The following is a 27,698-nucleotide window of genomic DNA, read 5'->3' on the forward strand; positions in this document are numbered from 1 at the left end:
TTAACCTCCATGAATCTATCTAGCTCTATTTTGAACCCTATTAAAATCCTAACCTTCACCACATCCTCTGGCAAGGAATTCCACAGGTTGACTGTGCACTGAATGAAGAAAAACTTCCTTTTGTTTATTTTTAACCTGCTGCCTATTAATTTCATTTGTGACCCCTAGTTCTTATATTGTGGGAATAAGTAAATAACTTTTCCTTATTCACTTTTTCCACACCAGTCATGATTTTATAGACCTCTATCATATCTCCCCTTAGTCTTCTCTTTTCTAAGATGAAAAGTCCAAGTCTTTTTAATCTCTTCATATGGGACCTGTTCCAACCCCCTAATCATTTTTGTTGCCCTTTTCTGAACCTTTACCAATGCCAGTATATCTTTTTTGAGATGAGGCGACCACATCTGTATGCAGTATTCAAGATGTGGGCATACCATGGTTTTATATATTAGAGAGAATAAGACAGAAAAGAACTTATTGCCTCTCTCTTTTTTAATGATGCCTAACATTCTATTTGTTTTTCTGACTGCCACTGCACACTGAATATATGTTTTCAGAGAACTATCCCAATGACTCCAAATTAGTCCCCATCATATTGTACATATAGCTGCAATTCTTTTTTTTCCAATGTGCATTACTTTACATTTATCAACATTAAATTTCATTTGCCATTTTGTTGCCCAATCCTTAGTCTGGTGAGATCTTTTTGAAGCTCTTCACAGTCTGCTTTGATCTTAACTATCTTGAGGAGTGTGGTATCATCTGCAAATTTTGCCATCTCACTGTTTATTCCTTTCTTCATATCATTAATAAAAAAGTTAATAGTACTAGTCCCAGGACAGACCCTCAGAAGACTCCATTAGTTACCTCTCTCCACTTGGAAAACTTATATTTATTCCTACCCTTTGTTTCCTGTCTTTTAGCCAGTCATCAATCCATGAAAGGACCTGCCTTCTTAGCTCATGACAACTTAGTTGAAGAGCCTTTGGTGAGGGACCTTGTCAAAGGCTTTCTGGAAATCCAAGTATACTATATTCACCAGATCCCCTTTGTCAGACACATAGATGAACATAATTTGTTTGGGGGAAAGTCAACATGGTTTCTATAAAGGAAATCATGCCTTACTAATCTGCTAGAGTTCTTTTAGTGGGGGTCAACAGATATGTAGACAATTTTATTCTTTACTATAGTTTCAATTAATTTGCTCAGTACTGACATTAGACTTATCTAATTGCCAGGATCACAGAAATTTAAAGCAGTTACACGTTTACACAGAGAGGACTGGCAGGACTGGCTCCCCCCTGCCCCTACTGCCTCTGATACAGAGGCAGCAGTGCAGGGGAGGTGAATAGACTCAGTGGGAGCTGGTACCATGAGCACCAGTTCCCACACTCTCCCCGTGCTGCTGCCTCACTCTGTGGGAGGGCGTGGTTGGTGGGAAGGCTTCGTGTAACTCTGAGGGTTAAGCAATAAGCGCACATGCCTAGTACATTGTAACATCTTTGAGGTAGGCAGCATCTTTTTGTTATCCTGAGTACAGTGCCTAGAAGAACAGGCTCTGATCTCTGATTTGAGACCGCTAGGCACTAACTAGCACAATGGAAATAAAAACCACATCACCACCAGTAGTTCATGCTAAGGTGCATAATGGCAGAATTACAGAAGGAAACCCATGCTGCAAACATCTGCCCAGCTACTCCCATATTATCACTTGCTATTTCATCATTACTTCAATTCTCTGAAACATTCTCTACTACAGTCCACCACTGATGTATTAATATTCAAATCTGTTCAAAGGAAAAAACAAACATTCAACTGTTAATGTTTTTCAACAAGGCTGGTCTTTAGGGTGATTGGCCCCTTACAAATTCTAAAATAGACAAGATAACCAAGACTAATGGCACTTCTTACACAGTAATTAATATGACAGGTAGAAGTTCATACGGGTCTGCCAAAGTATCTTAGTCATATCCTGAATCAGAGGGCTGAAGTAACCAAAATTTACTAAGTGTACTGAGTTGTTCATATTCTACAGTAGGGGTGGGGAACATTTTTGGGTCAGGGGCTGCTGACAGGAAAAAAAAAAAAAATCAGTTGGGGGCCACTCACAAGCGAGAAGCAAAACCAAAAATACCTCTCTTTGATGTTGCCCTGACTGAGAAGGAGAAAGACACTTCTCACATTCCCCTTGCACATGAGAACCTAGGAGGGCCCAGGCTAGTAGATTTTGTGTGCTCCAGCCCCATGGTGAGACGGTGGAGGGGCTGGAGCACCAGAGTGGGCTCCCAATGCTGGGGGGCGGGAGGGGAGAGAAGAGGCCTGAGCATTGGGGGCCAAATCCAGTCAAGCTGGGAGCTTCATCCAGCCAATGCTTGAGGTTCCCCACCCCTATTCTACAGATATGATCCAAGTGACCAGTAAGGACTCTGAAAACACTATGCATCAGTTTAATTTGTGAGAGAAAAAACAAAAAAAAAGATTGGAATCCAGGTTTCCATATAGTGAAAGGCTAGTGCAATTGTCAAATATAGATATTCAGTCTCTTCTCCCCGCACCCAGATGGCTGAATATTACTCCAATTAAGTATGTACATTTAGCAGAAAAAGCCAGTGTGACGATCTTCAGACTGAGTGTTACTTACTTTGTGGAGGAGGCACGCTGTTTTGTTTAGTATTAGAACTGGAAATATCTGTCTCTTGTAGCATCTGTGGCACTTGGGAAGAGATCTTGTCAGAATCACTCTCTGATACAATTACAGATGGCTCAGTAGAAACAGCAAGTGGAGGAGTCTCCTCAGGCTATTTTGAAACAAAGATTTTTGTCATTAATCTGGTGAGACAGAATACTTACACATCTTTTGAAAAGTTGGTAAAATTGATTTTGTTCAGTACCAAGTCATAAGATCATGGTTGCCCTCTAGTGACAAAACTGAATTAGTCTGAATATAATCCAAAGGATCATATTCTCTTTAGTTTATGGGAATAGATTTATTACAGGGGCTGCATGCAGTGTGAAATATATACCATGAAATAAAAACTATGCAATAATTGATCATTTAAGCAAGACTATGCAGAACTCCAATTACTACATGGTTTACAAGATCACACATGCTACAGTATTCAGAAAGTGCATCTAATTATTAATGTTGCTTAAGTATTCACAATCCCTTCTATTTATTTTGAGTTTCCTTATCCTCTAATCATAACTCCGGTCATCTGAAGAAGTGTGCTGTGCCCACGAAAGCTCATGATACCATCTACATGTTTTGTTAGTCTATAAAGTGCTACCAGACCATCTGCTTGCTGCGTTTTTTTTTCTGTAACAGACTAACTCAGCTATCCCCTGAAGCTCCAGTCAAGAATGGGTTAGTAAAAATGGGGCAGTTACGCATCATGAGCATACAGATACTGCAATCCATTCCTCCGTATGCCCGCCTCAATGCTTAGGTAAACATGTACAAGATTAACTTCATCACCCTCCAACCAGTGATGAACACAGCAAGTCTACAGCAGACTCACCTACACACAACCAAAAAAACCAGCTTCATTACTATTTGGTCAACAGTATTCAGCAAAGACAGTGCTATCCATCACTCATGGTCAACCTCACCAATGAGATCATTTGGGGCCAAGATAAGAAATTAGCTCTTAATAATCTTAACCAATCAAGACCATATGTACCAAACAATAAAATATGGTACAATAGATTAAGATATTCTTGCAACAGATACTGAGCTATAGGCTTTGCTGTATTCCAGTGTACACAGACTAGAAGGCTTCATTAGTGTCAAGCAACATTTATGAATAAGAAACTCTTGAAAATAATGAAGGGAAAAAAGAGAGTCTCTTTTAGTGTTCTGATAAGCAATATGAAGTGGGATATGTGGTATACTAGAAGTTGTATCCACTTCCATTAGCTACCATATAGCCATCTGATGCAAATGAATAAAAAAAATCCAGGTTTTATTTTGCAACTGTAAGGTCTTCATATATACACGATACAAAAAACAGGAAAACAGCAAATAAAGCAGAAACTAAAAGCACTAAGAAAAATTACTAGATTTCTAAACTCCAAAGTGTTGCCCATTTGCACGGTGAGGACAAGAAATCAAATAATTTTCATTCAAATCACTACATAGAGTACAGTACAGAAGAGAGGAAATATTATTGTATTGTTGAGAGGTAAGTGAGGGGATCAGAACCTATCCTCTCTCGTGATGACTAATGCAAAGTCTTTATATATTAAAAAAAAGAGGCAAGTGGAGCAAGCAACCCCAATGAATGTGAAAAACTGTCCACTACTGCAACAAACTAGAAGGATTTACTAAATGCCTGGTTCTGTCCAGATAGAACACTACATTTCTTCTGACGTCCAAGGTAATCAAATGCCCGTCTTCCCTGCTCAAATGCAGTTTCAAGTGGAATGTGAGCAAATAAATTGGCTAGTTGATGTGAAAAAGATTACACCACTTTTAGGATGAAATTTGGACAAGGATGCAGGTATAACTTGCCTTTAAAAAGAGGCCCATACATGCAGTCCTCAATATTAATTCAGGCAGCCTCTTTTACTCTTCTGAATGAGGTAAAACACCAAAATACCACCTTCAATGACAGATGCAGAAAAGAGTATACTCTCAACCGTTCCAATGAGGAACACCTAAATCCTGCTAATACTAAATTTCAGATCCCATGGGGAAATGCACTTGAGGGTACACTTTGACTAAGCATTTCAAGCAATATAATTCTAGTATCTAGATATGGAGCATACATGCACTTAAGTGAAGAAACTTTAGTGTGGAGTGGAGTGGGCTCAAGTGTGTAGTAAGATGAGGGCTTGAAACAAAAGCCCATAGAGCACAGGCCTGGTTTGAGGCCCTCATCTTACTATAGAGTGTAGTAGGCCCCCAACCAAAAAAATCTCTTGCAGTTTGAGAGATGAAACTGGCTGTCAGATCATTTATGGACTTGGATGACAAAACAATTCTCCTTTTCACACTTGTTAAATGCAACTTCTACATGCAATTTTCCTCCAATTTTTCAATTCTGGGAGTGCATTTTAAAATTGATTATGAGACAGATTAAGGGAATTTAATCTTGCGAGTAGAGATTTCAAAAACGAATGTGATTTGTTTCAATTACCTCTTCACATTAAATCTAAAGTTTTTTTCTACCTACCAACTCTGAACTCAGACTGTCATTTGAAGGGCCAACAACTCATTGTTACAACCTGAATAAAAATGATGTAACTGGAAGAACAAATCTGTTAATGTGGATGAATATAATAATCCAGGCACCACTCCCATCTTTATATCAGGTCTAACACATTAACTGGGGGCTTTCAAAGTAATAAGTGAATAAAGTAAACTTTTATATTTGCTTACTTGAATAATAAACAGAGTAAAAGTCTACCGAGTCAGCATACCTGCCCTTTAAATCGAGGAAAAAATGCAGCTAATCAATGTCCCAAGCTTATTTCATATTTGAAACTACACTGAAGTAATAGTAAATGTTTTAATTTGTCTATATCCATACAACATTTCAATGCTCCCTCCCCCCATCTTGATTATTTCAAAACAGGAAAAACAGTATCATCATCTTTGTTGATTCATACCTCAGCTGGTTCACTAGTGCTTATGGTCTTCAAAGAAAAAGCTATTTCCTGTTGTGGTTCAGCTTTTGCATTATCCTCCTGAAATTCTTCAACCTCTCTATCCAGGTCATCAGCATCCTAAAGAAAAAAAGAAGCCAACACTGCAGAAGATTCCATTTACCCTTTTCCTTTAAAGTATTGATTCTGTTGTGATACTAACAACTAGGTTGCATGAATGGTAAGAGAAGTAAACATGTAAAGAAAGTATTTGTTTAATACAACTACAAGACATACAGCACAAGACAGGATTATTACAAATCAATTACATATCAAACAAACATGCATCTGACGAAGTGGGTCTTTGCCCACGAAAGCTTATGCTCCTACACTTCAGTTAGTCTATAAGGTGCCACAGGACTCCTCATCGCTTTTGCAGATTCAGACTAACATGGCTACCCCTCTGATACTTGATATCAAACAAAATAATTCAGTGGGCTCAATTAACCTTAACTGTTACATGCAGCTCCCCACCCTCATCTCAAAAGAGGCAGTGGGGGGAATGGGGGGGGGGGATGGAGGAGAAGAACAGAGGGAAGAAGAGAGGTGTGAGGGGGAGGGGGAAGAGAGGGAACAATGGAGGCTCCACAGGAGCCAGTGTTCTGGGGAGCTGGCTGAAAAGCTAACCTGCCTCCCACCTCCCGCCCCATGCTGCTGCCTATAATAAAGCGGCAGTAGCGTAGGGATGAGGGGAGATGTGCAGGCAGCTGCCTCCCTCTGCCCCCCCACACTGCATGTAAACATGTAACTGCTGACATTTTAAGCAGTTATACACTTACAACCCCCCCCCCCATTTTTAACATCCCTACCTTTCTTCTTTAAAGAAGAATCTTACTTGAAGTACAGCATCTCTCCCTCTCCTCAAAGGCATTAGTTACAAATCCCAGGTTACTGGTACATAAATCTCTTTATGAAATGATCTCTGCAGAATCTCAAAGTAAGTTATTTGCAAGCAGTCTCAGTCCGAAGGAGCAAGACTAATTAAAAAACGACCCAAGGACTGCTTCCTCAAAATAGTCCATGTGACTCCAGATTTGAGACAGTAATGATCTGTAAAAAGTCTAAACTGAACTGTGAAAAGCAGCCCTGCATATATCAGGAAGACATATACATTTGAGCACAAGCAGCTAGTCTCCAAAGAAAGAGCTAACAACCTGGGAACACAAATAGCACGAGACAGCACAAGTTTCACCTCTATCTTGCAAATGCTATAAAATATTGAGGCGGCCTAAGGAACTCTTACTCCTGGTCAGGTAACTAACATTTTATTCAGCCCCAGCTAACGGAAGATTGTTCCTCCGATGCATTTATAGAGCGCAAATGTCCGAGTAAGGGAGCCTGGACGGCTTTGCCAATTATAATGTCAGTCTTGACCACAGTGCAGATCTGCAACAAGCAAAACCCAGGCCTATCTCAAGTCTGGTTGCACATAAACACAAAGGCAAGGCTTGTGAGGAGGGAAGCTCTGAAAGGCAGGAATGCTTTTCACAATCATGCAGATAGAGCATGGTACTGTGAGACCATGCCAAGGACATCGGGAGGAACCTTGTACTGATACTTCTATTTCTAATAAGCAAAAATTACAGATGCAGCCATTAACAGTTAACTACGCACATAGTTTTTGAAACATCCTGAATAGCAGGATGTACCCCAAATAAGGGCATTGGGCATTTTAGTTATCTTACATAATATGTAATTAATTGATAAATATTATTAGAACAACCAAGATTTGCTTTGCTATAAAATGGGCTTAGTAAGAAGAATCAATGGGAGGGAATGAGCAGGATTGACCCACAGGTCCTGCTCGTCGTAACTAGAAGCAAATAGATCCTTCACACCGGCTACAGCAGTGCATGGCGTCCCAACAGGTGGGAATCAAAGGGACCACAACTTCCTGCCTGGTACTGTAGGTGGTATACAGGTGAAGTGTAAGTGAACTAGGCTTAATTGTATTATAATAATCTTCTATGAATTGCTTTTGCATTGCATTAATTGCTTTAGAATTTATAGTATTTAAGGTTTCAATTGTATAGTAATTGTTTTTAAGGCTTGTAAAACTAACAATATTAACTGCTTAAAGCTTGCAATAAATAAAGTGGTTAAGTTTCCCTGGAGTGTCCTGGTTTCCTCTGGATCTAAAATAAATCGAACCACACAACAGTCGGGGATGGAAAGTTATTTAAGGGCCAAAGTTGGCACAAAAATAAATGGATACAAATAGCCATCAGCAAGTTTAGGCTTGAAATTGGACAAAGGATCTAACCATTAGAGGACTGGCGCTCTCAATCACCATGACAAGGGACTAGTGGGGACAAAAAGCCTAACTTGTTTCAAGACTTAGTTTTATAGAGGGGGTCTGCATGATGTGGTTACTTATAATGACATGAGGCCCATCCACGACTGTTCTTAGGAAGTATCTCCAATGGCTGAAGATATCCCCCATCTTGAATTACTACAGAGAATTATTTATCAAGCATCTAACTCAGGGCTACTCAACTTTAGAAGCTCTGGGGGCCACAATGATACTCACAGCACATGCCATGGGCCGCAACTTAAGTATGGCTGCATATACATGAAAATAAATATGCAAATAAATGCAAATAGCTTCTTTCACACTAACGGGTATGAATACAAAGATTAAGGCAAGACTATACAACACGCAGACTCCATTTAAGTCAGTTCTGCTGATATTAATAAAATGCAATATTTACCCGATTTCCACCCATATGACAGCACTTTTAATGAGCAATGACAGTCCAGGAATTTAACTACTAAAACACATATCAACAGAAGACCATTATATTGACTACTTTTTTGTTTTGGCTTCTACCCGCAGGCTGTATGTTGAGTCACCCGTAAACCCAAACTTGTACCGCGGGACGCAAACAAACGGGCTGCAGACTGCATGTGGCCCACCAGCTACGTGTTGAGTAGCCATGGTCTAACTTGTGGATCTAGCCCACATACTCAGGCTGTGTCTACATTACAAAGTTCTATCAGAAAAAGTTACGCAAATTGTGCTCCGCCATTTGCGTACCTTTTTCCAATAGTTTTTTCGGAAGAGGCTTCCTGAAATTTGGCCCATCTACAATGGGCCAGATTTTGCAAAAGTCTCCTCTTTCAGAAGAGCCCTTCTTCCTTGTGGGAGGAGGAGACAGAGCTTCCGAAAGAGCGCATCTGCTTTTTTTTTTTGGTGTGTAGAAAAGAGGAAGAGCGGATACTCCCTTGGATGTGGCGGAGTTTTTCTAGGATACTGCCAGTATTGTGGAAAAACCTCAGTGTAGACATAGCCTCACTGTCTGATTACCATGTTTGGGTTCAGGAAGATTGGCAAAGACCCTGCTTTCCTTTGCAACATGGGGTTTTGGTCTGTTATTGTTTGAACTAGAGTAAATTGTGGATTATGTGTAACTTAAAATCTTTAAATCAAGCTTCAAAGACTTCATTAACTCCTCCAGAGATTGTGGTTTTATTACAGGAATGGGTACATAGGATTCTGTGACCTGTAATATTAAGGAAGTCAAACTAGAGTATTACAATGGTCCCTTTTGGCCTTAAAGTCTGAGTCATTCTGCTATTTATACAATATCAAAGCAGTCTCTTCTAAAAAGACAGGCCTCCCAATGCAGAAGAAAACAATGGTGCACCCATTAGATGCACCCTTAGTGAAAATCAAAAACCTTATTTTACTGAGGATGATAAATAGTCCAGGATAAGCAAAACTAGTTTGTCAAGAAGACCTACCTTTCCCATGTGTTTCATAACTTTTCTGAAATTAAAATATATGCTGTTGAAATAAACTGATAATTCAAAAATATATTCACCGAAAAAGTCTGGCAGCTATTTATAATTGGCATTGATGGTTTTATAGCAGTCAAGTATTTGAAGACCCATGTTTAATTTTGAAATGTGTGCTTGATATTTTCAGTACTCTTAAATTCTTCTGTTGCTGCTTGTCAAAAATTATCAAGGATTTTGCCCCTGATAGATCAGTAATACATGTTCTTTTATTTTACCTGTGCAGGCGAGCCAGCTTCTTCACCCTGCTTCTTTTTCTTTTTCTTCTTCTTCTTGGATTTGCCACTAGTACAGCTCTGGAGAGTTGGCTCTACTTTTTCTCTCTCCTCATCTGAAGCCTGAGTATTTTAAGTACAAGAGTGAGTCCAAAGAAAGTTTCTTACTGCTTTTTGCTGACTTTCTAAGACAGTTCACATGTCAATTATTTGTAATGTTTATATTTAAATTTTTAAAGCTGCAAACAGCTAGATAGATTTAACTGGTAAAATTAAGAATATTTTGGTAAAAGAAGACATCATTTTCATAGTATTTAGCAAATGCAGTAGACACCAACTTAAAGAGCAAATGACCAAGATCATGACATCCACCCGCTCTGTACAATTAAAATATCATAGTTATGGTAGGCACTATAAGCTTTGCTCTCAATACCAACATAATACTTTGAAATTTTTAGTCTACAGTAAGAGCTTTATTTCTATCCCTCCCTGCATACATTACTCTAGTGCAATGGTTCTCAACCTATTTATTGTTGTGGGCCACATGTGTCTCCCACAATGTGTTATGTGCACTACATTCAATACTACTTGTATAGCCCTTAGGATGTAATAACGTTTTCAGTAATGGAGAGGTTCACTCTTGATTGCCCAAATTAAGATTGGTATGGGACAGCAATTCCTTGAACATTTTCTCAGTGCTTCCATTTTTCCTATGCATCCCTCCCATACAGTTGTAGGTGGATGACATTTTTTCAAACTATCTTTAATATAACTTATCACAGCATTGGCTCTACCTTTATACACTGGAGCAGTGGTTCTCCATCTGCAGCTCATCTTTTTGACAACTGTGCTTTTACATTTGTAATAATAATAATGGCACCTCTATCTATGTTCAATGAAAGGTCAATGTAAAGTGGGAATGACACTGTTTATTGCTATCAAGCACTACAAAAATAAAGTAGTAGTAAAGTATAGTATAAGTAGGCAATAACTTAGCTTATCTACCTTCTGAACATCAGATAATGGTTCCTCAGGCTGTGGAATAGATGCAACCTTTTCTTCATCTACCCAGTTTCCCCACTCTTCTGATGGCGCATTCCAATCAGAGCTGGGATCAGCAGAAGAAAGACCATCTACAAAGGTTAAAAACAACAGCTTCAGGGAAACCTACTTACTCTACAATTCAATTGCCAGTTTTCAGAAAAATTATAAAAAAAAAATCATAAAATAAACTCTACAATTTCTAGCTGTAAAGATAATACAAATAATATAATATTTTTAAAATGTGTGTATATAATTAATGGGAAGAGGCTTGATGGGGGTTTGAGGTAGGTAAAATAGAAAACTAAATAGAATACCTTTATTTGTTACTTTATCGTGCATTAACAGTGAAACAGCCAATGCAGCAAACTGAAATGCTGGCTAATCATACAATACGAAAAACAAGATCTAACTGCTTTGTGCTTTTTCAATGTAACGCATAAACAAAGACAATATGTAAGATATTATAAGATTTTAAATTTCTTCTCTAAAGTGATTTTTCCTACATGGGCAATACTGTTACTTCATTAATGTACAAAATCCTAAAAGTCCTTAAAGATTCAAATTTCTGGATAATTAGTTTTCTTGGCCAAAATTGCTATCAATATGAATTCTTTATGAACAGAATCCACTGACAAATTCAGATGATGAAAGAATCTTATCAAATAAACTGGTACAAAGAAAATATTAGCTCTCACTTTCAACAATTAGCCCTGTTCTTCAAGCTATGTTATGAGCAGACAAGATGACTGTTACCAAACTGCTATATAAATGCATTCTGTTGATTTCAATCTTGAACTTAAAAGTTAATTTACTGATTTTTGTACTTTTATTCAAGTTTTGCGGGTGTTTGCTCCATTTTCCCACTATGTTTTTTATTTCCTGAAGATGCTGCAAATATGTTGTCAGTGATAAATGTGACATTTAATAAGTCATATTTCACAGAACAGAAGTACTGATTAAAGCAGGGGTGGGCAATAAGCAGTCTGCAGGCTGGATGCAGTTTGCCAAAGTTAGCTTCTGGTGCGCTACCAGACACTTTACTTGTGCATCAACAGTACAGCTACTCACAGCTCCCATTGATTGTCAGTCACCATTCCTGGCCAATGGGAGCTGCAGGAAGCAGCAAGGGCCAGCCTAACACTTCCCGCAACTTCCATTGGCCAGGGATGGCAAACTGCACCCAACCCAGCAGCCGTATCTGCAGACGTGCAGGTAAATAAAGCATCTGGTGGCCTGCCAGGGGCTAACCCTGGCAAACTGCATCCAGATTGAAAGCTACTTATTGCCCACCTGTGATTTAGAGAGAATTATGAAGACAGGTGTACATACTGTCTTGCACAGTGACAGCAAATTGGTTTCAAAGTTAACAGCTGATGCCAGGTGCCATAAATGAGAGGCTAAAAAAAAAAATCAGAGGTAAAGGGAGAACAAGAAAAAACAAATCAACCTGTTCGCCAATGATGAATAGTTTGAATTTAGAATACTCATATTTGCACCCTTTTTGTCCATGCACTGATTGCTCTAATCACTTAAAATTCTGCCAAAACTGAATTCTCTTCCACCTTGGGGAAAGTTAGTAAGAAAACATAAGCATGGACATACTGGGTCAGACCAAAGGTCCATCTAGCCCAGTAGCCTGTCTGCCAACAGTGGCCAATGCAAGGTACCCCCAGAAGGTAATCATCAAGTGATTCCACCTGTCACCCATTCCCAGCCTCTGACAAACAGAGGCTAGGGATACCATTCCTACCCATTCTGGCTAATAAGCATTGATGGACCCTCCCCTCCATGAATGTATCTAATTTGTTTCTGAAACCTGTTAGACTGATATGGTTCAATTTTAGATTAACATCTAAAATCCTTTCTAAAATACTGGCTTCTCACTTGGTCCCAAAGTTATCATTCCTTCCTACTGTTCAATCTGATACTGGAGCTACCACCACATCTGAGTAATTATTTTATTTGTAGACACCCTGAAATGGGATAATGTACACAAACATGTAGGCTTTATGTATTTTCTAATTCTCACGCTTTTGTACTTCGGTAACTTAATATCCATGACTGTGACACTATTAAACTCTTTAAACATAAATATTCCCAGAAGAGCAACAGACTCAGGATTTGGCTAACTATGTCCTTTATAATACAGATAAGTGATTGACACTTACAGATAAGTGATACATATCAGTGGTTGAGCTATAAAAGCAAGTTTGTATTAAACTGGATGACAAAAGATTGAGTGCTAGACTAGTTTAGTGTCAAATTGGTCATAAAGAATCAACACTGTTCTCCATATGTTACTTCCTTGCTTCTCTTCAAGATACTATCTTTCTACAAGCAATTTAGTAATCTACTGTATATCTACATGTCCGTCTATTCATGAGTCAGTCTGTTCAAGAATTCCTCCTCAACCATTAAGAGGTAGGACCACCAAATTTAGTATGCAATTTCCTCTTGTAACTTAAAAGGAAGCAAGAGTCTGGTTGGTGCCAGGACAATGGAATGTACTTGGAATAAGACAGTTTCTCATAAAATGGAAAAAGAAGGGTCTGATAGCAGGGACAGTTATACTTTATAAGGAGCCGGAGATGGAGACTGGGACAGCTATAACCCCATTGCAGGGATGGAATAAGGGACAGTAATCTACTATATATTTCTGCGTCCATCTGTCCACGTGTCTGTCCATCCCCCAGCTGAGGGACATACATCCTTCCACTCACTGCTGCAGCTATGGATAGGTGCTTCTCACCTGGCCATAAGCTGCTGCAGTGACAGAGGGCTGGGGTTGACCTCTTTGCTCAGGGCAGCCTGCATACTGAATCCCTCATCCCCAGCTCCACCTCAGAACAATGATTTAAATAAACAAAAATTGTTTCAGTTAAGGATCTGAGAACCTCTGAATAAATTCTCTAGTTGTTTCATAAATAATATAGTAGTATAGCTGACAGGATAAGATTTACTAGGCAGTAACATTGTAATAGGTATTGTTTCCTAGACTAGTCTGCCAATGGATAAGCAATAGATTCTATGGAGAGCTATCTGCTCATAAATAGGACCATGAAAATAAACATCCATGAGTATTAAGCAGCTTAATGTGAAAAAAATCGGAAGCTAGACAGTAAGCTTTCTTCATAAATTAATAGTTCAGACAGATTTAAATATTCAATTATATTAATATTTTATACCCTTCACATTTGGAAAGACTGATCTGTGTTAAGGAACCACAAGTATAATCATCTTTCAAATTTATAAGACAAATTCAATAATTAAGGATAAAATTGATCTTTATATACTAGTTCCGTGGTCACCAACCTGTCGATCACGATTGACTGGTCAATTTTGGGGGCATGACCAGTCTATTGTGAGGTGTTCCAGCCCCGCCACTTACCCACCACTCCCATGAAGCAGCCCGCACTGGCACTACCTGCTGAGAAAATGGAGGTAGCGCCGGATTCCTGTGGCATAGGGGGAGAAGTCCCACAGCTCTGTGCCAGAGCCAGCATCTCAGGAAGCATCCCCACCGCTCCCCTCCCCCAAACAGCTGGTGCTTTTCCTGAAAAGCTGGGTTTGGTGCACAGCTGGAGACTTCCTTCCTTCCTGTGCCAGTGGCGGGAGGGAGGGGGGGGGAAGAGGGGGAGAGAGAGGAAGTCCCAGGCTACAGGAACACTCTTCCTGTGTGGGGGGATGGGGAAGACAGGAAGCACAGGGAAAGACGTCCCCAGCTGCGTGCCAGATCCAACTTTTCAGGAAGCGTGATGGTTGTTTGGGGGAGGGGAGGAGCAGCCTGCGCATTTCCTGAGATGCTGGCTCTGGCGCACAGCCTGCGACTCCCCCCTTCCCAACCCCGCTGCAGGAAGGAAAGAAGGCTGGCAGCAGGGGAAAGGAAGTCCCCGGCTGCGCACTAAGGATGTTAAGGACTAGTCGCTAGTTAATGCCTGATAAGCGTTTGCTTATCGGATAGTCTGTTGACTAGTCAATTCCACCCCCCCTTGTTGCCTCTATCAGATAGAGGCAACAAAGGGGGGGGAAGGGATAGTTCAAAGCAGCAGCGCCGCACAGTTGAGCTGGGGCTCAGCTGTGCAGCACTGCCACTTTGAAACCCAAAGGCACCATTTCAAAGGGGCAGCCGCTGGACAGCTGATCCGCAGGTCACTGTGCAGCACTGCCCTTTTAAAACGCTGAAGCGTGGAGCCCGGGGTCTGGGGAAAGGCTGTGCAGAGCCTTGGATTAGCTGGAGAGTCCCCAGCTGACTCTGGGTTCCGGGGAAAAGCCATGGCAGTGCCGCACAGTTGAGACGGGGATCAGCTGTGTGGCAGCTGCCCTTTTGAAACGCTGCCTCCGCATTTCAAAGGGGCAGCCATGGAGCCCAGGATCAGCTGAGGACTCCCCAGATGATTCCAGGTTCCGCACGGCATTCCCCCGGAACCCGGGGTCAGTTGGCCTCTGGGGAGTCCCCCACTGACTCCGGGCTCTATGGCTTTGAAATGCACAAGAGCCTCCACTGGGGACTCTCATATACTTCAAAGCAGTTACCTGTGTGCAGTTTGGAGTCAGCGGGACTTCCCACTGGTCCCAGGCTGCATGTGGAGTTCCATATTCCTCCTCTGAAATGGACAAGAGCTCCAGTGGCATCCTGGCAATGCACCCTGGCCAAATCCCTGTCCTGCACCCCGACCCTACCTCCTGGCCAGACACCCACAAACACACGGCTCCTGCTTCTTGGCCAGACACCCACCAGCACCCTGCTCCTGCCCCCTCCCTTCTGGCCAGACACCTACCCACAGCTTGCTCCTGTACCCTAATTTCCACCCAGATTCTACACCCCTATCCCTATCCCACTCACTGGCAGCCCTGTCCCGCACACTGGATCCCTCCTTTTTGGCCCCACCTCAGAATGAAGAGGGGCACACAAGTTCCACTAAACCTGGAACCCCAGAAGAGTTAATCTGGCTTGAGGCCTTGAACTTCAGTTCTACCTACCCTCCCCCCACATGTGGCTAGAGCACCAGGGGACTGAGGTGTCTCAGTTGGGGGTCACATCAGTGAGGCTTGGAGGATTTTGGAGGGGTCTTTTTTTGCATTTCACTTGCATGGTTCCCAACTGATTTTTCTGTGGATCAGTGACTTCTGACCCAAAACAGGGTTCCTTTCCCCTCCCATAAGTAAAGACAATGCTGAAATGTTTTGTGTTGGACATATTTTATTTAAAAATGAAACCTGGCCAAAAAGCCCCCATCTGGCCGCAGCATTATAACACTCCTGCACCTCTCTCAGACACCAACCCTGAGCCCATCATACACCGGAACCCTCTGCCCTGAGTCCCTCACATCCCCAAATTTCTGCACCCCCACATTCCCAGCGTTCTGCCACAACACCCCTGCACCATGGCACACTGCAAATCTGTTGTGAGCCCATCATACTCGGAACCCCCCTGTCCTGAGCCCCGCTCACACTCCAATCCAAACTCTACTCTTGCACCCCACATCCACAAGTCTGCAGCTTACTCAGCACCCCAATCCTGCACCTGATCTCAACACTGCTCAGCCTGGAGTCCCCTCCCTGAATCAGCATCCCCTTCTCCACCTCTTCCTGCACCCAAATTCCCTCCCAGAGCTTGCACCTCTCACTCCTTCCCACATCCAAATCCCTCATTCCCACCCCAGAGCCCACATCTCCTGTCTCAACCCAGTGAGAGTGAGTAAGAGCTGGGGACAGCAAGTGATGGAGAGGAGAAGGGGAACAGAGAGGATGGGGCCTCAAGGAAGGGGTGGAGTTTTGGAGAAGGGATGGGATAGACCTTGGCTTGCCCTGACATTTAAAAAGTGATTTTGAGTGTTAAAAGGTTGGAGACCATTGTACTAGTTTTTCCAGTTATTTCAGGGATACTCTGGGAGGGACATTTATATAGTTGATAACTGTGTGCTTTTACTATAAGATCGTTCACAAAAAACAGACTGAAATCAAATGCCTTCCTATACTCAAAGCTTATAGTGTGCTATGAATAACAGGTAAAATGAGCTCAGAGCCCTGTTACGTTCTCTTATGCTGGAATATGAACCCACTCTGTTGGATCGATCCTATAGCTAGCTGTATCACCATATTAAGCCAGTACAGATCATTATGTGATTCAATTACCTATCAAGACTATATCTAGCAAAAACCAGAGAACTGGATAGAGTCTTTTCGTATTTGAAAGAGGTAAATTTCCTTAACCACGTGTTTTAGCTTAAAAATAACTATTGGAAGTGTATAAAAACAAGTAATCCTGTACAGTCTCTAAGATGCTACAGGACTACTCTTTTTTTAAAGTTACAGAATAACATGGCTACCTCCCCCCCCAAACTATTTGAGGACTACTTTATATTTACATAATTCTTAAAACTATGCAATTTAGTTGTAACTAAATTTCCTGGTATCGGTCTTAAATTGACATTTTATATTACAGAAATGAAACAGATATAAAGCAAAGCAACATAATATACAACCAGAAACCAGTTAAGGTAAATGTTCAGACTATGCAGCTGAAAAAGCAGAAAAAAAATTAAATCAAGAGAAATTTAGAGGAACATACTTAACCCAGACCATTCATCATCAACATGGGCCTGACTGCGGCTTAAATCCCACTGAAAATCAGAAGTACCAGGCTGAGTAACTGGCTCATTGCTGGATCCTGAAAGAGACCAGAAGGAATAAACTCATGAAAACTTAGGAATTTGTTAGCTTATAAACTTGGATCTGCACTGCTGAATTCTCTTAAGAACCCTCCCCTCCTCCACCCACCACCCACCACCCACACTAACAAGGTAAGGTAAGAAAAAAAAAGGGGGAGAATCCAGCCCCCCACCTCCAAATTAGAGAATTCTGAGTGAGCAAGAATTCTCTCCCTTCCTCCTGTGCATATTTCAAATCAGGAGAAACCTGCAGTAACAGAGTACACTTGTGCTGCACTTACACTCTTAGCAAGAGCAACTATCAGGATCTCAAGACTCAGATTCACTATGATATTTCTTGCAATTTGAAATTTTACATTCAGGAGGAGAGAGAAAGTCTGCATGAAGCAGACTAGCCTGCTAGTCTAGTTAGGCAAAAACATAATGGACTACAGTATCAAATTTCCATTTTTCTTCAAGCTATGAGAAGGGAAGATCACTGGAGACTGTACACATTTCAGTCAGTGATAAACTGCATAGAGTGAATCCAAAATGAGGCCTATTCAGAGGGAAGAGAAGGGAGTTGAGAGCCCAGTGAAAAAAGGATAGAAATATTAGAACAAAAACCAAGTTAAGGAATCAAAGGCCATGGGGAAAGAAACACTGACTACACAATATTCTATTGAACCTTGTTTACAATAGTTTCTTTGTATACTGGAAGGTGCAACAATCAGATTCTTATGAAAAAGGGTAAAATTACTTGCCTGTAATTGTGCTTTCCTGAATATATCTACAGTAAACTTCTGATAATCCGGCACCTTTAGGACCCGGGGGGTGCCTGATTATCAGATATGCCGGACTATCAGAAGGGGGGGCTATGAGGGGTCTGGGGTGGGGTGGGGCGATGCTACCCCAGACCCCCTCATAGCCCCCCCTCCCAATAGTCCGGCTCTGCCCCAGGAGTCCCTGGTTCAGCCGCTGCTGGTCAGTTTCAGCAGCTGCTGAATCGGGGATGTCTGCAGCAGAGCAGCTGGGGACAGGGTGCTGCCAGGTTGGTCCCGCAGCGCCGCTCCTCGGCGCTACTGGACAAACCTGGCAGCACCCCAGCTTCTTTGCCCCAGGTGTACCCAAGTCAGCTGCTGCTGAAACTGATCAGCGGCTGATTCCAGGAAGCTGGGGCAGAGCAGCTCTGCCTCGGGCTTCCTGGAGTCAGCTGCTGGTGAATTTCAGCAGCGGCTGAATCGGGGACAGCTGGGGTGCTGCCGGGTTGATCCCGCAGCCCCAAGGGGCAGCGCTACGGGACCTACCTGGCAGCACTCCAGCTGTTCTGCCCCCGGCTTCTCCAGTTCAGCCGCTGGTCAGTTTTAGCAGTGGCTGAATCGGGGAAGCTGGGGGCAGAGAAGCTCCAATGGTCCGGCTGCCCGGAGCACTTCCGGGTTCCTGATGGTGCCGGACCATCAGGAGTGCCAGACCATCAGATGCCGGACCATTGGAGTTTTACTGTAATAAAATTCTCACATGTTGCTCTTTACTACTTTAAGGTTTAAAGGTTTCACCACCTTGTGCAGTGTAGCAGGACATGGTGAGAGCAAGCATTGTTGCTGGCTGCAATATGTATACCCTGTTGAGTACAAATGCTTTCCTTCAAGTCAGTTTTCTTGATTGTGCAAGAGGCAATACTCTCAGGATAAACCTAAACTGGTGGAGTTTTGAAAGAGTGCTGGCAGAGTTTTCCAGCACCCAGAAGGCACAGTAGATGTCAGTATCCTGAAAGGTCTGAGAAATCTATGAATCCTCTTATTCATCCCCTTCCTTCCTGGTCTATGGGGAGAAAAGGATTGCCTGAACTGCTCTTAAATATATTCACAATCTTTGCAGGTCTATCAAATCTCATACTTCAGGGCTTCAGTCATTTATCTGCAAGAGTTGGGAAGGATTTTTTTCCTGATGCACAACTGACTGGATTTATTCTTCTCTGTTCTTTTCTCATCTTCTTCTAAAGCAAAGATTGGCCAGAACAGGGGAAGGGACACCAGACTGGGAAGATCAGCTTTGAGGTGGTAGATGCCTGACTGGTACATCTTGTTAACACAATCAAACTGACTCCCAGATTTTTGGGTGAGAAATGAATTTCTCTCCATGAGAGATTGGCATGGACCTTGGAGAATTTATGATCTCCTCTACAGCAGCGTTTCCCAAACTATGGGCCCAGTATCAGGCCACAGGAAAAAAATATCGGGCCTCAGCATGGCTGCCTAGAGGGGGGCGGGTTGGGAGGAGGTGTGTGTATGTGTGTGTGGGGGGAACTGGCTGCTGGGAAGCAGGGTTGGGGGCAGCGGGGCTGTACAGTGGAGATTGGGGCGGGAGGGGAGGGCGCAACCAGCGGAAGCAGGGCTGGACAGGGGGGTGGTTGTCCAGGGGAGATTGGGAGCAGGAGGGAGGAGGAGGATGGGAGAACCAGCCTCCGGAATCAGGGCTGGACGGGGGCAGTGGGGCTGGCCAGGGGAGATCAGGAGGAGAAGCGGGGGGAAAAAAATCAGCCAGTGGGGAGAGGGAGATGGGGGGTGGGGGGGAGGGAGGGGCCCGAACTAGCCACCAGAAGCAGGGCTGGCCAGGGGAGATTGGGAAGAGATGCAGGGGAGAATCAGCAAGCTGGGAGGGGGTTGGGGGAGTGGGGCTGGCCGGAGGGTGGGGGAAATCAGTGGGAAGCATGGGGAGGGAATGGGGGGAGTGAATCAGCTGGCCGGAAGCGGGACTGACCTGGACACATACAGACCCGGGCACACAAGTGAGTCCAGCCCTGGGGATTCCATTTTGCCCCTCCCCCCATACCTTCTCTCGAGTACTTGCGAACTGCCTAGCTGGTAGACACACTCATGCGGCATGAGCACATCTACCAGCCAGGCAGTTTGCAGCTACTGACTGACGCGCCTAATTATAATAAAATTTACCTAATTAGAAAATACTGAACATTTTATATGTCCGGTATTTTCTCAATTTGTTTCCTGGACAGAACCCTCAAATACCGGACTGACTGGTACAAAACTGGACACCTGGCAACCCTTCCCCTCCTTGTACCCTCCCTCCTAGCCAGATACCCTATTACCAATCTGCTCCTGCTCCCGGTCCCCGAAGCCCTGGCCCAGGCTGAGCCGAGCAGAGCATGCAGCCGGGTGAAACACTGAACATTTATTCATTTTTAATTCTTTTCTTTATATGCATTTATATTTTTGGGCTGCAAAAAACAGTACTGAAAAAAACGGGTTCCAACTAAAGTAAAAAGTTTGGGAAACCCTGGTCTAGCGAGCTTTCTATCCATCTTACAGTCCATTTATCCAGTCCATATTCCCTTAAACTTGCTGGCAAGAATATTATGGGTGACCATATCAAAAGCTTTGCTAAAGTTGGCACTGGGGGCTTTGGGAGGACCGGAAACAACTTATTTGAACATTCATCATTTGCTTAATGAATATACAAATACGCAAATGAACGTTACCAGTCCCCCAAAAGCTTGTGAGTGGATTTACTGGTCCCCATGTCAAAAAGTTTGGGAAAACCTGCTCTACAGGGAAGTGGGTACTTCAAAGTGGAAGTGCTGTTTGAAGACGGAGGCCAGCTAGGGTTTCCCTAGGCTGCACACAGTATTTCAAAGCGGCAGCACCTCAGGGAATCTACAGTTAGTGGGGGAGTCCCCTTTGAAGTGTAGCAACAGCCCTAGGGTTGTTGCTACACATCAAAGGTGGAGGCACCTACTGACTAATAAAATAGTCGATGCAAAATTGGATTAGTCAGTCGATATTTAGCATCCTTATTGAACACATTAGAGATCATCAACTTCTGGACCAGTTAATATGAAAAGCTGGATAATGGAAGGTCAAAGAGTGGAATAGGGGGGGGGGGGGGAATGCCACAGTAAAGGCAGAAGCACTGGAAAAAAGAAAACACTTGATAAGCATTACACAGCAGCACTCAATGCAACTGCTTCACAAAAAAAATAGGTAAATATGCCAAACTGATTGGAGGAATAGATAAATAAATATGCAAAGCAAGTCAGAGATGGAATGAAACAAAAACGCAGTCTCTAACATGCTGCTGCTTCTTTACTGACAGTGGTCTAGGAGGCAATGCAGTGTTTACTCAGCAGCATTTACATGGCAGAGGTAGCATACAAGAGTTATTACAAGGTCTAGCTTGAAATGCTTCATTACTGTACCTTTCTAGGTAAAAAATACCTTAAGAGCTAAGGAGCAAAGACATAGGGATTTACAATCCTACATATATGGGATCTTTAGGGGATTGTGTTTAAGCTCCTTCATTAGAAGTCTGAAGTTTAAAAAAGCCTTTCCTGCAAAGTGAAATTTAAATCTGCAGCAATGGCCAAATGTCCCTAAACACAGATTGCTTCTGATGAATGATGAGCAGAAAAAGAAGGATTTTGAAAAGACACCAAAGTGACACACTCATATTCGGTCATGCTTCTGGAGTTTTATTTATCATTTTGGAGAATGAGGTCTTAAATCTAACTGCATAACACTGTTAAACCACCTCCAATGTGTCAAATTCTTTTTCTACAAGTTGAGCTTACTCTATACTAGCAATTCACCTCAGTGTAACTGTTGCTCAGCAATGACAAAAGTCTACACTCCATGACCAACACAGTTGTACTGATCTAAATCCCAGTGTAAACAGTATTATCTCATTGGGAAGGTTCTCTCATTGACATAGCTATTGCCTATCAGGAGGTGGATTACCTATGCTCACTGGCATACCTAACATCTTCACTGAAGCACTATAGCAATGCAGCTGTAGTCATACTGATGCAGCCTTTTAATTGAAGGCAAGTCCTGGATCTTGAGCGCCGCAAGCTATAACCATTTCTGCATAATGATTATTGCAAAAAAAAAAAAAAAATCAAATTTAAGCATAATCACATACTCTTCTGCCACTTGTTGAAAAAGCTTTGAAAAGTTTAACATACCAGAAATTGCAGGATTCAGTCCTAAGGAAGCGAAAGAAGCAGAGTTTTGTTCAGAGGTCTTGATCCTTCCATCCACATTCCAGGGAGCTGAAATCAATAGTTTGGCATACATTTATACTTTATTTTGCCATGATGAAGGCATCTAAAAATCAGTTGTCTAAAGCTACAAGAATACTGTTAAAGAATCAGAAGTAATTTCAACTGCAAGACAAAGTCCCATCCTACTGAGATATTGCCTGTGGCTTTAAGTTTACTCTTGCTTACTGGGTACTATAAAAGATGACCAAGCGAATGAGGTAATGATTTTTAATTGAACTAGCTACTATTGTTGAAAGAGAAGCTTTCAAGCTATCCTACACTCTTCTTCAGGCCTGGGAAAGGTTCTCAGAGCAAGTATGTTTAAAAGACTGCAATTGCATAGCTTCTCCCATCAGCATACTTAATCCACCTCTGAGAGACCAGGGGTTGAGCCAATATAACAGCATTGATCAAGGGTGTAGATTTTTCATATCCCAGAGTGAGGTAGTTACACTGATTTAAGGGGACAATCCAGGATGAAATGGCCTGTTCACACTTCTGCAATCATAGAACAATAGGGGAGAGGGTTAGTGGGGTACAGACTGTTGAAACAGTATCAATAAAGAGATTGGGTTATGTTTTTAATGTCTAGCAAAGTTGTGAATTTGAGGCTCTACGTTTGTCTTCTGAAGGGCAGATATACACTTAAAATGATGCACTAGTCGTGCTCTCTTCAGTGAGGGTTAGGTCAGTATAACTACATCACTGATCCATCTGTGGAAGACATAGCTATACCAATGTAAGTCTGTAGGTTTCCTTTGAGGACAAAGATTAAAAGGTCAGTTATGAAGTAATAATTTTGTGAAAAGTGTCTACAGTGACAAGGCATTTGTCTTAGTTTTCTGCAGGAGTACATTTGAGACACAACTGATTCTTTGATTTCATCCTTAAGAGTTATTGGGGCATTTAGTGCACTGGATGAGGTATGCCATATGACAGGGTAGGGCCCATTGCTCTTGAAACATGATGTAGTGGAAGGTGTTCATAATCATAACAGTGGAAATATAACTGTGGGTCTTGCATCTGTTATGACAGTCTGGTACTGCTTTGAGTAGGCAGGTACTAGTCTGTATGGATTCTGATTATGAGCTTAGTAAGATGGGGAGGGCGGGCGAATGTTTCTGAACAGCAGAAAAGAGAGAGGGGCAAGATGTAGTCCTCATCAAGTGTGGGCTGTAACTGTTTAACAATACCTTATGTAGGTTCCAGTGCAAGGTGATAGGTGAAAATCGGGCAGTATTCTGTCCAATTCTGGGCACCCCATTATGGAAAGGATATGAACACATCGGAGAGAGTCCAGCGGTGAGCAACAAAAATGATTAGGGGGCTGAAGCACATGACTTATAAGGTGAAGCTGAGGGATTTGGACTTATTTAGTCCACAGAAGAGATGAGTGAGAGGGGATTGATAGCAATCTTCAACCTCCTAAAAGGGGGTTCCAAAGAGGATGGAGAGGTGCTATTCTCAGTGATGACAGAACAAGGAGCAATGGTTGTCAATTTACAGTGGGGGAGGTCTGCATTGGATATTAGGAAAAAAAAAAACCTATTTCACTAGCAGGGTGATGGAGCACTGGAACAGGTTACCTACGGAGGTGGTGGAATCTCCATCTCTAGATGATTTTAAGTTCTGGTTTGACAAAACCCTGACTGGTATGATTTTGTTGGGATTGGTCCTGCTTTGAGCAGAGGGTTAGACTCTATGACCTCCTGACGTCTCTTCAAACTCTATGATAGTAAAAGGTTCAAGAATGCTCGCCTGAAACAATACTTACCGATACCAGGGAACAAAGTGCGCTCACCCCAGGATCTGCTCACAATGGAAACACCCCAATCTTTTCCATTTCCACTAGCATCTCCAGTGTCCTGACCCCAAGCAGATGTCTCAGTTTTCCTCTTCCCTGCTGTAGCTGATGGAACAGATGCCCATTTCTCCTCCCCTACGCTGATCTCTGAGGAGATTTTTACAGATTTCTCATTCCAATTTCCTCCATTTACAGTAGGACTTTCATTCAATCCTGAAGAAACTTTAAAAAATAAATAAATACATGTTAAAAAACAGTGACTGGATAGAGAGTTAAAATATTACTTGAATATAAACCAATCAATTTCATTATTTAATTTCACTCAGTAACTATATTTTATATACCAGAATCATATGCAGTTGCAGAACAATTTTAACACAAACCATGAATTGAAACAATAAATCTCCTAGTCTCTAAAAGAGGTCAACTTAAGGCTGAAAAGTCTAAAGTACCACTCACGTTTCAAATGTCAACACTTCTACATCTGTCCTCCTCACTTCTACCTGTATATTTCATTCCTGCGAAGATACTGAAATGTTTTAACACTCTGCCTCCTTCCTGCTATGTTAGAGAACAGGTTCTATTTTTTGCCCTTCTTTCCCTCACCTCTTCATGGCTAGAGGGCCTCTATTATATCCTTTTTTGCTACACACCTTTCTTTTGCTTCACTTTCTTCCTAGCGGGGGTGTCAAAACACTGCTCCCTCCAAATACTGTTCAATATCGTCTGTCAATATTGTTCTTTCAGTCAGCTTTTGGGGAACAAGAGACAGCAGTGCGCAGCGCTTTTTAGAGGCTCACGTGTAGAACTCCAATACGAATGTGGCAGTATTGTGATATTTACATAAGCAAACATGACACTTTACAATGAAAGTGTGCAAAATAAATGAGAGTCCTAGATATTAAGAGTTTGGAATCTAGCAAGCTTAGTTGCAAGTCCATGAACCAGCCCAATTCTTGAGTACTTGAATACTCTTGAATGCTCATAAGAATAAAACCAGAAGAGCAGAAATATCCAAAAAAAACCCCTATATTCTGGATCAACTACTGATAGCAGAAAAAGCAACATTTTTTAACAATGCTGCAACATTGTTTGGGATCAAAAGAACACTGAAAGAGGAATGCCATTAGTGAGAAGAGGGAGTACTGATGATAGGAACTTCTGCAGATGCCAGGAGGGACCTAGTAGAAGGGAGCCAAAATGAGACATGATGGCAGCTTCTTTACATGTGGCATAGAAGAGGAGCAGATGTTCAATCTCTCTTGGCCCCCTGGTTCTTATTGCTAGAATATTAATAGCGAGAAGAATTTAGGAAGCAACACCAGAAGGCTGTACCTCACTTCCTGTCCTCCTTCTCTCCTTTAAAAGGCTACTACTTCCTGTCCACTGTTACTTCTCATTCCTGCATTAAAAAGGGGACCTCTAGGCTTATCAAGAGCTCTGTATCTGATGAAGACAACATGTCATCTCCCTTGCCCCTCCCACCAGAGGAGCAGCAATTGAGAGAGCTATGAGAAACCTCTTCAGGCAGTTCTAAACTAGGATGGGATGAAGGAAGGTTTCCACTTTATCGAGAAAGGCTAGTGAAATAATCAGGAGCTTTCCAAATCAAGAAGGGCAAATAAGCACTGGGCTTATCAAATCTGAAAATGTAGAGACAAATATTCCATGTTCTACCTTTTTGTTTTCTACCCTAAAAAGCATAAAAACATCCACAGCTTTTTAGGATACCCTAATCCTGAAAAAGCGACGAGGAGTCCTGTGGCACCTTATAGACTAACTGAAGTGTAGGAGCATAAGCTTTCGTGGGCAAAGACCCACTTCGTCAGATGCATGCATGCATCTGACGAAGTGGGTCTTTGCCCTCGAAAGCTTATGCTCCTACACTTCAGTTAGTCTATAAGGTGCCACAGGACTCCTCGTCGCTTTTGCAGATTCAGACTAACACGGCTACCCCTCTGATACCTAATCCTGAAGATGACCACAGTCTGCTTGGAAAGCTGTAAGTGCTAGTAAGGTGGACAGTAATGCTAGTAGTAAAAGAACCTGAATAAAAGAATCTCCTCATCCCACATATATCTTCTTCTCAAGCACTGCTGCACAGCAACTAGGGATGTTAAAATACGTTTAATCAGGTAAACACAGGGGGTAGGTGGCTCTTGACCATAGCCCAGGGATGGGAAACAGATCCAGGGGCCAGTTGCAGCCCCCAGCTTGCCTGGATCCAGCCCTCGAGGCTCAGGGCTCCCCCCCTGCATTGGGGAGCCTGCAGAGCTGGAGCACACAATCTATCTATTAACCTGGGCCCCACAATGCTCTGGTGTATGAGTGGAATGTGGGCAGTGTGTCTTTCCTTCTCAGTTGGGGGAAACGTGAATGAGGATTTGAGGTGTGGGCTTTTTTTGGGAGGAGAGGAGCGGGGGGGGGGGGTTGTTTCTCACTTGTGTTGCCCCAAATGATTTTTCTGTGGGCGCCCACTGGTTAACCTTTCACATCCCCACTTTCTAATGGATGTTATTTCTTATAATTCAAAATAATGCTGATTTGAAAGACTACATGGTCTATATCTGATCACAGCTACACTGGCTTATATAGTTACCATCTGGATTTGACAATGCTGGACTTGATTTCCCAAATGTTCTTGGATCAACTTCTTTTACTAGTAAGACTAACAATATAAGCTTCAACACTCTCATGTATTTATAGTTTGAGCCCAACTTTGAGAGAGTTTGGTTAAAATTATAGTAATTCCATGTACCAACAGGTATCTCCATGTGCAAAATATACATGTTCACTACTGTGGTATTTAGGTACCAAATGACCTATTTGTCCCCAAACTGCAGATCAGATTTCCTGAGAATCAGGACCTGCATGTCTAACTCAAAGCAATCATGCTGGGACTAACCTTTAATTTAATTTAATTTATTTATTTGTTAGGCAAATTGCCAACTCATTAACTTGAGAAAGTGGACTAAGGCTAGTCTGGTCAGCCCACAAATGTTGTTCCAAGACACAAATGTTTGTGATTTATTGAGTATAATTTTTCTATCAAGTATAAACAATGTAAAAATTATAGCTTATAATGTTATAGTATTACAGTAACTAAGGGTAAAGTGTCTGTATAGCCAGTGTACAGTTATTGAGAAATAACTGAACAATGATTGTTCACCCACAAATGAAGAGCAACAATTGCACAACTGAGAAAAAAGTTCTAGATCACAAGCAGTATAGCATGATGCACTCTAAGTGGAGTTCTATTTTTGTATAGGAGACTATTACTCAGATTAACAAATACACAAGTCAAATCCTTTACCTTGCGGAATTGTTGGATCTCCCTTTGAAGATTTTGAGCTGCTAACTTGAACATTCAGAATTGTATCACCTGATTAAAGAAAAGGTCTTTACAAACCATTGTACATCTCATTACATGCATCTATAGTCAGTATTCATTGCTAAAGGTCATATTATATTTCAGAAGGATAAGC

General features: G+C 42.1%; 1 protein-coding gene across 2 annotated transcripts in view; it reads right to left on the reverse strand.

Moving 5' to 3' along the window:
- Positions 1-27,698, reverse strand: part of MTDH (metadherin) — a 59,630-nt gene that overhangs the window by 2,913 nt on the left and 29,019 nt on the right. For both annotated transcript variants that reach the window (XM_075920336.1, XM_075920335.1), the window contains 8 exons: positions 27,527-27,595; positions 24,184-24,435; positions 22,332-22,418; positions 17,275-17,373; positions 10,665-10,792; positions 9,663-9,782; positions 5,611-5,727; positions 2,642-2,798 (listed from right to left, as the gene is read on the reverse strand). In XM_075920336.1, the coding sequence (XP_075776451.1) occupies positions 2,642-2,798; positions 5,611-5,727; positions 9,663-9,782; positions 10,665-10,792; positions 17,275-17,373; positions 22,332-22,418; positions 24,184-24,435; positions 27,527-27,595 (1,029 nt within the window). The remainder of the gene's footprint in view (positions 1-2,641; positions 2,799-5,610; positions 5,728-9,662; positions 9,783-10,664; positions 10,793-17,274; positions 17,374-22,331; positions 22,419-24,183; positions 24,436-27,526; positions 27,596-27,698) is intronic.

Source organism: Pelodiscus sinensis, chromosome 2 (genome assembly GCF_049634645.1).
Source record: "Pelodiscus sinensis isolate JC-2024 chromosome 2, ASM4963464v1, whole genome shotgun sequence".
In the NCBI taxonomy this organism is placed as follows: Eukaryota; Metazoa; Chordata; order Testudines; family Trionychidae; genus Pelodiscus; species Pelodiscus sinensis.